Consider the following 12,398-nt stretch of genomic DNA (forward strand, 5'->3'; position numbering starts at 1 on the left):
GAAGTAAAGTTTCAGGACATACAGACAAATTTACTCAACGTGTGAAGTTGAGTTTTGTTTTAATCTAATGTGGACTTGTAATAATAGAGGTGAGGAATGATTAAAATTTAGATTACCTTAAAAGTGCAGTATGAAAATTTTCAAATTTCGCTTAAATTAAATAAAAAATAATAGTCAATTTTGACACTTTTTCGCTTACTAGTTAGTAGAAACATAAGTTAATTACTAGTGAAAAAAATGAAGAAAATTTGAGTTTCTTAGGTCTCAAACAATGACAGAAAATGTATTTTTATGTCAATGTTGAAAAAACAATATTTTTTAGCTAGAGACAAATAATTAAAAAAATTATACACCCGGTTTACAGAAACAAAATTGAATGCTTAATTTTGATCAAAGATTTTTTTACGAAACCAAATAATGGTATTGGGGTTTTTACATCAGAAAAACTAAAACTCGAGAAAATGTATAAATTGATGCTTCAAAAATTATAAATGCTAGTTGGCCATAATCAGTAAAACATGTAAACAGCTTGTCAAAATCAAGAGATTGCGAAAAGACGCATTTACCAATACTAGTATAGTTGCCAAAATTTTAAACGGCACTAGGATTGTTAAATGTGCCTTTATACAATCTACTGCTAAAGTGATACTGTAACTCTAACAATTTAGAATGAAATGAAATATTTAACATTATGTTAAAGTGACATAAGTAAGTTGCAAGTTTAATTTAATTTCTGTTAAATTATTGCGTTAAGCCGGCCTATACTTAGTTACTTACTATTGATCACAATTAAAAATCGATTGTTCTAAAATTTACTTTTTTAGCAATGAAAATGAATTGTATGAAGAAAAATGAACGTTAAAACAATCAATAATTCAGCAATCAAACTTAATTAAATGCGTGATTAATTTAATTGCAATCAACTTATAGTGGTACAGAGGTCATTGATTAAGAATACAAACATATAGATTCAAAATTTCTTTCAATGTTCTTCATATCATGTTGTTTATTCAACTCAATCTTCAAGAGTTGTCGAGTAAGTTGTAAATAAAATTTGGATGTCTGACGCACCCCTCTACAAAAACTGACCGCTCAGATCTCAAGCAGACCAACCCAAAAGTTCTAGGGGTAAAATGTATTGTTGGGTGCATATTCTGTTCATACCATGGTGCATTATTTTTGGACGCAATTGTACAAGTTGTGCGCTTTGGGATGGCGAGAGCAGTAGATGCGCAGTAAAAGCGCGCTCACATTTTTTGATTGACGATCAATTCGAAACGTTTAGTTGCGAACGGGGACTAAAGCACAAAAAAAAAAATACTTCTGTATAGTAAACCCAGTTGACATATATCTAGTAAATTTTATGGCCACATTATGAGAGGGCCGGGCAGTACTAATGCTTGCGATTAGGGACCATAAATGAGCACGAAATGAGTGCGGGCCTATTCAACCATCGGTCAACTCTCTACCAAGAACTTTGTCGGCTGCAGTTTACAACACCCAGTTTTATTTCTATGGGTGGTTTGACTTAAGCCATAAAACGTTTACTAGGTATATGTCAACTGAGGTTACTATACACAACAAAAAATAATTAATTTAAAAAATTACCAACATAGTTTTTTATTAATGGCGGAATTAACCATAAAATAATCGGAATATTTAGACAAACATATAACGTAGATAAAGTAAAGAAACACTTTTCTGTCATCAACAAAATGTGACCATAACCAACAAAACAAAAAGTCGTCATTGACAGTATCGACAGATTCCCTGGTGGGTTTTCGACCGTGAGTGTTTTTATTGGCTCGCTGTGGCGCGCAGTTTTAAAAGCTGCGCAGTAGATACCGCGCAGCGGCCCATCAGCTTGCGACACTTTTTGCCACCAATCACGTGACCTAGATTACTCTCCTGTTTCCAGGCTTCATAAGGGTATTCTAGCAATCATAAGAAACCCCTCGCAATATCTCTGACGATCGTCGGTTCAGCGATCGTGATTGGCTCCCGTATTTTCGTCTTAACTCGATTATCTTTTGCTCTAAAGATTTTTTGTTTTCAAATTTTGGTTTCGTACGGCAGTCTGCATGTGTCTGTTATCACGAGTTCTGGGACATTCTGTATAGGACACTGGGCGGTAATGGGTTAATTTTGTTTTAAAATGTGATTGCACTGTCCAACGAAAACCGGACACTTTTCAAAATGACCAGCCAGTGTGATAAATTTATCGCAACACGTGTAAGTTTTGGTCATTTTTCATATTGTATGAATTATTCTCATTGTCCATAACATAGATACGCCACTGGCTCAGCGTCTTGGAAACCATGGCAACGGCAAATTGACCCCTGCTAAATGCGGCTGTGACATCTATCAGCTGATCCTGAAAACTTGACGATGGCGCTGTAAGACGCATGCGTTTTGCAATTCCCTGAAAGAAGAAGGGAAAGGGAGTTTAGAAATGGCCGCCGTGAGTAATGGTCGAAGTGCGATGGATCCTCAGCCAGAAACGCAAAATGTCGTAGTGGACCGTTTAAAAAGACTTTATCCCGCAGTGAACGAGGAAAAATCTCCGTTACCTCGCGCTTGGAGTCCCAAAGAAAAGTACAACTATATCGGATTGTCCCAGAACAATTTACGCGTTCATTACAAAGGTAAGCTCCTTTCAAGGTTCGGTTCGGGAATTGAAACGGTTTGTCACGCAGTGGATTTTTCTCGATATGTCAACCATGGCGGATAGGTTTAATCGGGCTTTGCCATTCTCTAGCAGCCCCTTTTACTGAATGTCATCGACCGTAAGCTCTTCGACAGGTTCGTCTGTGGTGCAAACAAAGAAATCAGCTGATCATGACACGGGGTGAGCTGATTTTATTTCTTGGGGGACAGTGATGCGTGAGGGGCCCCCTGCGCATTTGCGTCAAAATACTGCTCGGGTTGTTCGTTTTACCTCCCCTACCTGGGCCATTAGCCACCATTCGATCATTTTTGCACGTCATGATTTGTGTTTATGCTATTCCAAAACAAATATGTCCGTTTTCACATTCATCCGTTTCGTACATTTTTGTTATCGTTATTTTCGTGTCGTGGCTGATATTGCTGTCTTTATCACTTAAATTTGTGATTGTTACTTGTATGGCGCTTTACACTAATCACAAGTGATTAAATTAATATAAACACGTTGTGCCAAATCGAAAATACATAACCTCATTTTTTATTATCGTTAAATGTCAAAAACGAGATATACGGGGTGGTTCAATGAACATCCTACTATCGATTTTTATGTTGTTCTGGTTGGTATTCTCCACGTTAATGTTTTATGATCATGAAAGTGCAAATCATATCTTATACATTTTAATTAGAATGGAAAATACAGAATTAAATCTAAGTAATTATAGCATTGATTAGTTCGTGTTTAATATTTATCTATGTATAAAATTGAGAGCAAAATGTATTTTTAGAACCAAATTTATATATTGTATTGGAAGACCAAATAGGATTTTTTTTTTCGAAGGGAAACAAAAATCTCCAATATTTTTTAATAAAATTGCTAATTCTGACAATTTTAGTGTTATAGCAATCAGATTTGGGGAGTTACTTTTTTTAAGTCGTTTATTAACTCCAACAAATATTATTTATCGTGTAAAAAACTCAAATTTTAGAAATTTTTCTTTTCAAAGGACAACAATAATCTCCAATATTTTTTATAAAATTTGTAATTCAGAAAATTTTAGTGCTATAGCAATCAGATTTGGAGAGTTTAATGTCTTTGAGTTGTTTAACTCCAATAAATGTCAGATTTATACAGTAAAAAACTAAGATTTAAGAAATTTTCTTTTTCAAAGGGAAACGAACATCTCCAATATTTTTTATAAAATTCGTAATTCAGACAATTTTAGTGCTATAGCAATCAGATTTGGAGAGTTTACTGTCTTTAAGTTGTTTATTTACTCCAACAAATGTTTTATGATCATGAAAGTGCAAATCATATCTTATACATTTTAATTAGAATGGAAAATACAGAATTAATTCTAAGTAATTATAGCATTGATTAGTTCGTGATTTAATATTTATCTATGTATAAAATTGAGAGCAAAATGTATTTTAAGAACCAAATTTATATATTGTATTGGAAGACCAAATAGGATTTTTTTTTCGAAAGGAAACAAAAATCTCCAATATTTTTTATTAAAATTGGTAATACTGACAAATGTCAAATTAATAGCGCAAAAAATTTAAATTTTAAAAAATTTGGTTTTTTCAAGAAAACTAAATTCTCTAATATTTAAAGAAAAATCGTAATTCTGATCATTTTAGTGCTATAGCAATCAGATTTGGGGAGTTTGCTGTTTTTAAGTTGTTCATTATCTCAAACAAATGTCAAATTTATAAAGCAAAAAACACAAATTTTAGATTTTTTTTTGCGAAGGGAAACAAAAATCTCCAATATTTTTTATAAAATTCGTAATTCAGACAATTTTAGTGCTGTAGCAATCAGATTTGGAGAGTTTATTGGCATTAAGTTGTTTATTTACTTCAACAAATGTCAAATTTATCAAGCAAAAACTCAGATTTTGGAAATTTTCTTTTTTAAGACACACTAAATTCTCCAACATTTTTTAATAAAAATTTATAATTCTGACAATTTTACTGCTATAGCAATCAGATTTGGAAAGTTTATTGTCTTTAAGTTGTTTATTTACTCCAACAAATGTCAGGTTTATACAGTAAAAAACTAAAATTTTAGAAATTTTCCTTTTCAAAGGAAAACGAACATCTCCAATATTTTTTACAAAACTCGTAATTCAGACAATTTTAGAGCTGTAGCAATCAGATTTGGAGAGTTTAATGTCTTTAAGTTGTTTATTAACTCCAACAAATGTCAAATTTATCAAGCAAAAAACTCAGATTTTGGAAATTTTCTTTTTAAAGACAAACTAAATTCTCCAATATTTTTTAATAAAATTCGTAATTCTGACAATTTTACTGCTATAGCAATCAGATTTGGAAAGTTTATTGTCTTTAAGTTGTTTATTTACTGCAACAAATGTCAGATTTATACAGTAAAAAACTAAAATTTTAGAAATTTTCTTTTTCAAAGGGAAACGAACATCTCCAATATTTTTTAGAAAACTCGTAATTCAGACAATTTTAGAGCTATAGCAATCAGATTTGGAGAGTTTAATGTCTTTAAGTTGTTTATTAACTCCAACAAATGTCAAATTTATCGAGCAAAAAACTCAGATTTTGGAAATTTTCTTTTTAAAGACAAACTAAATTCTCCAATATTTTTTAATAAAATTCGTAATTCTGACAATTTTACTGCTATAGCAATCAGATTTGGAAAGTTTATTGTCTTTAAGTTGTTTATTTACTGCAACAAATGTCAGATTTATACAGGAAAAAACTAAAATTTTAGAAATTTTCATTTTCAAAGGGAAACGAACATCTCCAATATTTTTTACAAAACTCGTAATTCAGACAATTTTAGAGCTATAGCAATCAGATTTGGAAAGTTTAATGTCTTTAAGTTGTTTATTAACTCCAACAAATGTCAAATTTATCGAGCAAAAAACTCAGATTTTGGAAATTTTCTTTTTAAAGACAAACTAAATTCTCCAATATTTTTTAATAAAATTCGTAATTCTGACAATTTTACTGCTATAGCAATCAGATTTGGAAAGTTTATTGTCTTTAAGTTGTTTATTTACTGCAACAAATGTCAGATTTATACAGTAAAAAACTAAAATTTTAGAAATTTTCTTTTTCAAAGGGAAACGAACATCTCCAATATTTTTTATAAAATTCGTAATTCAGTCAATTTTAGAGCTATAGCAATCAGATTTGGAGAGTTTAATGTCTTTAAGTTGTTTATTAACTCCAACAAATGTCAAATTTATCGAGCAAAAAACTCAGATTTTGGAAATTTTCTTTTTAAAGACAAACTAAATTCTCCATTATTTTTTAATAAAATTCGTAATTCTGACAATTTTACTGCTATAGCAATCAGATTTGGAAAGTTTATTGTCTTTAAGTTGTTTATTTACTCCAACAAATGTCAGATTTATACAGTAAAAAACTAAAATTTTAGAAATTTTCTTTTTCAAAGGGAAACGAACATCTCCAATATTTTTTACAAAACTCGTAATTCAGACAATTTTAGAGCTATAGCAATCAGATTTGGAGAGTTTAATGTCTTTAAGTTGTTTATTAACTCCAACAAATGTCAAATTTATCGAGCAAAAAACTCAGATTTTGGAAATTTTCTTTTTAAAGACAAACTAAATTCTCCAATATTTTTAAATAAAATTCGTAATTCTGACAATTTTACTGCTATAGCAATCAGATTTGGAAAGTTTATTGTCTTTAAGTTGTTTATTTACTGCAACAAATGTCAGATTTATACAGTAAAAAACTAAAATTTTAGAAATTTTCTTTTTCAAAGGGAAACGAACATCTCCAATATTTTTTATAAAATTCGTAATTCAGTCAATTTTAGAGCTATAGCAATCAGATTTGGAGAGTTTAATGTCTTTAAGTTGTTTATTTACTGCAACAAATGTCAGATTTATACAGTAAAAAACTAAAATTTTAGAAATTTTCTTTTCAAAGGGAAACGAACATCTCCAATATTTTTTATAAAATTCGTAATTCAGTCAATTTTAGAGCTATAGCAATCAGATTTGGAGAGTTTAATGTCTTTAAGTTGTTTATTTACTCCAACAAATGTCAAATTTATCGAGCAAAAAACTCAGATTTTGGAAATTTTCTTTTTAAAGACATACTAAATTCTCCAATATTTTTTAATAAAATTCGTAATTCTGACAATTTTACTGCTATAGCAATCAGATTTGGAAAGTTTATTGTCTTTAAGTTGTTTATTTACTCCAACAAATGTCAGATTTATACAACAAAAAACTAGAAAATGAATAAACAATTTATTTTGTAAAAAATATTTGTATTTATGCAACCAGAATAGCTTTTTCACAATGCAGTACTTTTAGATAGATCAAAAATAGATGGTGATGCAGCGTTATTTTATTTAGAAATACCCTTTCCATTGGGTGAAATGCTTCTTATTTGGTTTAAATAGTCTTTATAGTGATTTATGGACATGTTCGTAAAGGTTGTTGTCACACATTGAGTTATATGATCTCAGGTATTGCATTGTTCATTGTTTTAGTTTGTTGCTCATTCACAGGGTGGGATAAAAGTGTTTTGTTTTAAATCGGTTTGAAGCCTTTCCCAAGTAATGCTTGACTAGGTCATTTTTATTTAATTTTTGTTTCTCTAAAGTGTTCATATGTATGTATTGAAGAAAAGGAACATCATAGTGTTATTGATAGATGAATATTTTTTCAGTTGGAAAAACACCTCGTTTGTAACACAAACTTTGAAATACTAGTCTAACAAAAATAGATCTAGACGCCAAAACATGTTCTCAAACTTTAATGAAAATATTTTTGAAACAAACACGTTGCTTGAAATATTTGCATTAAACAAAGTTTTCGTATTACACATTTCGTCTCATTAATCACCAACGAATCTAGTCTAGAAATTATAATTAAATAGTTCCATACAAGTCACATCCCGGTCTATTTATATTGTGGCTATTTTCAACATATTCATGACATTTCTTGGTGCTGGCTGCATTTTCAGGAAGTCAACGAAACGTGAAAGTTCAGTGGAAGCTAATTTCGGCAAAATCAACTTTTGTAATGTAATGGGGCTATGTACAGGTGTCCTTGCAAATTCCTTCAGATGCGACATAATTAAATAAGGTGCTCGTGCTAACCGTTGGTGGCTTTATTATAATAACTTTTAATTGTAGGTTTTTTTGCATTGTAGATTTGAAGGGCTTCTTCAATTTGCAACGAGGGTTGGATTCATGTTCTGATTTTGACTGAGATACCCCTCACATTCATTGTTAAAAACCTTGTCTCGTCCGTTGTCCTTTCTTTTATTAATAGCACAATGGAAGAACACGAAAAATGAACATCAACATCGCAAAAACAAAATTAACATACTCTTTTTTGCATTTGCCAAGGGAACCAAGGACTTCCTAATTTTACGTTTTCGTCCAATTATAAATATGATGATGATGACACTCTTCACATTTTATTGAATCAAGTAATTATTTTGAACCATGCTGTAAGAAGTTTTACCTACAGCAACGTGAATCAAATTGCCATAACAGTATTTGTTTTGCAAGAAAATAACCTCTACGTGTATAATTAACGGATTTGTGTATGAGTTCTCAATCTGTAATGCCTATTATAGTACATTTCACAGAAACGGAATATGTATGTTGCTACAAAGTGTGAAATAGAAAGTAAAGAACATGGAAAGAACGTTACGTTTATTCAGTGGCGATCGTGTATTGTGGTAATGTTCTATAACAATAATACAAAGCGATAAAATCTTACAAATTGAAATACTATGCATTCAGTTTAGGCTTGCGAATGTTGCTTTTGAACCGATTTTGATATTGCAAAGTTTCGCGAATTTTCTCTCTATTCATATTATTTACATTTCAGAGCATGGAAATTAATCACTGGTGTCATTGCTGTCACTTCTATCAATTCTTTTAATGCTTTAATTACAACTAACAGATATTTTGTCTGAACTATTGCTTTATATTTGAGTATAATGGCATGTTTTATTTCGGTCTACGACTCGAGAATATTTTTTTTTGCGTGAATAAACTGTGCCATTACACTCTCATATAATTCTTTATATACGAGTACATACAGATGTCTCAGAACTTGCTTAGAACTTACATGTGACCTGCATTGTGTCTTTCATTCTAAGAGAGAATTTGCGAAAAAATTATAAATTCCTTACATTTTAAATGAGAGCCATTTCAAGTTAATCAATCATAAACGTCACAATTTAAAGATCACTAATCACATTTACAATTTTTGCGATAAAAACTATGTTGCTAAGTAACGAATAAAGGATATTTGAAAATTTATTAATAAAACTTTCGAGATTGGTGAACTTTCAACTTTCAGTTTAGAAACTTTTTTTTGCAAATTACAGTAGAACCTCGATTATCCGGGTGCGGATTATCCGTGCAAGGGTGTTCGTTCGATTATCCGTGCATTACAAAAAACACACAAATCGAAGACTAACTGCTTCGTATTTTCGCTTCCAATGTTAGAAAACTTAAAATTTGGAATTTCGCGAGTAACAGTTATGTAGTTTAATGAGATTTAAGTCAGTGCAGAGAGTAACAACAAAATTATGAGTAAAATTTTTTGTCTTTGAATAGTAGTGTTCGCAAACATTAAGAAAAATGCTTGAAAAAATAAATTCTTTTGCAATGAAATCCTTCATAATTAAGGAAAATGAAAACTCAAGTGGCAGAGAAAATTTTGGGACCAAAAAAGAAAAAAAATGAAAGTACCAGATTTTTTTACTACAAAATACTTACTTTTATGTAATATGTTTAATAAGAGTTTCAATTTCTTTTAATTTACCTTAATTAAAAGCGTCATATACATTGATATCTTAGAATGGTTTGGGTGCATTTTACGGTTGATTAGTCTTGTTGACTTTTTAGCTGTAAGTGATGGTTAATACACTTGCCGCCAGAAGTTTTTGGACATAGAATTTCTGTCAAATTTCTTTCAATTTATCATCAAAGTTGAATGTTTTTCTCAAGTTATTAACATGCTAATAAGGTGATAAGTAACGAGCTCAATACATATAAAATTTTATCTAGAATTGTTTGATAGCTAATCGATTAGTTTCAAACAGCGTCAAAACAGCGTGTCCCGAAACTCGCGCACTTTTATATTAAATTAAACTCTTGAATTTTTGAACTGTTGAATTTTTTCACGTTCCAATGCATTTGGGACATAAGAGACATTGTGTTAAAAGGGGTGGTGCAAAAATTTGCAAATTTCGACTTTTGAAAAATCTATGAACTTTTTCTTATGTAAAAAATCGCGAGAAGAACGATGCCGCAAACCGCATCTCAATATCTGAAATAGTTTCCGCGATATCTAGCACGAATTGTTTCGAACCTTCAAAAATTTGGCCCTCTGGCGACAACCCAAAAATTCATACGACCATAACTCAGTTATTTGTTGATAAAAATTCAAAAATTTTCATGTTTTTGGATTCAGCGTGACATTCTGCGTAAAATGAGCCCAGATTTGTTGAGATTGCTTAATAAATAAACGAGGCATTGGCCAAAAACTCTTTTGAAAACGTCATTTTAGGGTGATTTTCAATCAATGTTGTCAAAATGAAAACGACGTTTAATAGCTTTGAATTATACATCAGTCGAAAGAGGAGCACGAAATTTATCTCCTGGCCAAATTTGAGATTAATCAGACAAATAGTTTACGAGTTATGACCAATATTAAAAAAAATTAAAAAATTTTCATCGATTGAGCCGGAATTTTTTTTTGCGAAAAATCGACTATCGAATTTTGGGCTTTTGATAACATTTTCTAACGTAAAATGAGCCAAGAAAAAGAGTAGCGCCAACCGCATCTCAATATCTCAAATAGTTTTCGAGATATTTAACTTTAAAAATTACGAAAAATGAGGAAAAATGAAAATCAACTTTCCGAAACTTCGATCGGCCATAACTTAGTTATTTGTTGTCGAATCTGAATTCAAATCCCAGATTTGAAATCTGTGTAAAATTCTACATATACTGATGTATAATAACTTCAGTTTACTCTAAAAAATAAGCGAGATATCGCTATCACAAATTTGGCATAGTTTTAGTCATGAATTTTTGAGAAAATTTGCAAATTTCAACTTTTGAAAAATTTATGAACTTTTTCTTATGTAAAAAATCGCGAGAAGAACGATGCCGCAAACCGCATCTTAATATCGCAAATAGTTTCCGAGATATCGAGCACGAATTGTTTTTAACCTTCAAAAATTTGGCCCTCTGGCGACAACCAAAAATTTCAAACGGCCATAACTCAGTTATTTGTTGACGAAAATTAAAATTTTTTATGTTTTTGGATTCAGCGTGACATTCTGCGTAAAATGAGCCCAGATTTGTTGAGATTACTTCATAAATAAGCGAGGCATTGTCCAAAAACTATTTTGAAGACGTCATTCTCGGGTGATTTTGAATCAAAGTTTTTAAAGTGAAAACGACGTTTAATAAATTTGAGTTATACATCAGTCGAAAGAGGAGCTGAAAATCTATCTACTGGCCCAATTTGAGATGTATCGCACAAATAGTTTACGAATTATGGCCAAAAATTAAAAAAATGAAAAATTTTCATCGTTTGAGTCGGAATTTTTTTTCGCGAAAAATCGACTATCGAATTTTGGGCTTTTGATAACATTTTCTAACGTAAAATGAGCCAAGAAAAAGAATGGCGCCAATCGCATCTCAATATCTCAAATAGTTTCCGAGATATTTAACTTTAAAAATTACGAAAAATGAGGAAAAATGAAAATCAACTTTCAGAAACTTTGATCAGCCATACGTCAGTTATTTATTGTCGGATCTGAATTTAAATCCCAGATTTGGAATCTGCGGAAAATTCTGCGTACACTGATATATAATAACTTAAGTTTACTCGAAAAAATAAGCGAGATGTTAATATCAGAAGTTTGACATGAATTTTCGCGAAAATTGCGTTTTGTATGTAGGTGATGTACCTATTTGTCGAACATTTAAATAACCACGGAAACCGTTCATAAACGCAACAACACTCTGGCGAATCTCAGTGATAATCACATCACTCTGACGTCAGACGCTCCAACAGACGTCTCACTTTATGAACACACCTCAGTTACTGACAACCTTGTCAACCCATTTCGCGTAGGAATTTAGTGTTTTTAGTGTATTTTGCGGCATAATTTGCTACCAACCTATATGTCAACTGTCGAAATCTCCCAATCTCTCACCGGATATACTATACCTATTTCGATATAATCAACATTGTTGATAAAAGCAACTTTTTTAAAAAATTGTTTCCAGACAGGGTGACTATATCGAATGTTCACTGTACCAAGTCAAATTACGAAAAATTTTAATTTAATACCAGCGTAATGATTGTTTTCTCAGACTATGCAATGTTTGTGTTGGAATTTTGAAATAGAAGGCGTTTTTCATATGAAGCGCATACGTATACGAAAAAACAATCTGAATTAATTTTATTTAATCTCAATGTTTACATATTATGTGTAAATTTTGTGGCGAAGTGTAGCAATATTCCTATTTTATACATTTAATTTTTCTTCTTGGCTTTAAAATTTCAAGTTATGTCTTTGACAAGGAAGGAACTTTTTTTAGTTATCTGTTAAGTTGATTGAGAATTAAAAAAAAATTGTAATGAAAGAGCTTCAGAGGGTTAAAACGTAAATTTCAAAACAGTTTTTATCCAATAACCTCAACTTGCCAGTTGTCAAAATGACAATCAGCG

At 31.0% G+C, this 12,398-nt stretch overlaps 1 protein-coding gene across 4 annotated transcripts in view; it reads left to right on the plus strand.

The window, feature by feature from the left end:
• The first annotated feature begins 2,405 nt into the window (after window positions 1–2,405).
• The window catches only part of RanBPM (Ran-binding protein M), a 56,317-nt gene continuing 46,324 nt past the window's right edge, over window positions 2,406–12,398 (plus strand). For 3 of the 4 annotated variants that reach the window (XM_088050183.1, XM_088050182.1, XM_088050185.1), the window contains exon 1: window positions 2,406–2,645. In XM_088050183.1, the coding sequence (XP_087906309.1) occupies window positions 2,453–2,645 (193 nt within the window). In that variant the 5' untranslated portion in view covers window positions 2,406–2,452. Of the gene's footprint in view, window positions 2,646–2,679; window positions 2,849–12,398 lie in introns of those variants that run through there. The other variant, XM_088050186.1, reaches the window with a different exon arrangement.

This window comes from Gnatocerus cornutus, chromosome 1, assembly GCF_029298725.1.
Source record: "Gnatocerus cornutus isolate USDA-ARS CGAHR chromosome 1, icGnaCorn1.1, whole genome shotgun sequence".
NCBI classification, from domain to species: domain Eukaryota; kingdom Metazoa; phylum Arthropoda; class Insecta; order Coleoptera; family Tenebrionidae; genus Gnatocerus; species Gnatocerus cornutus.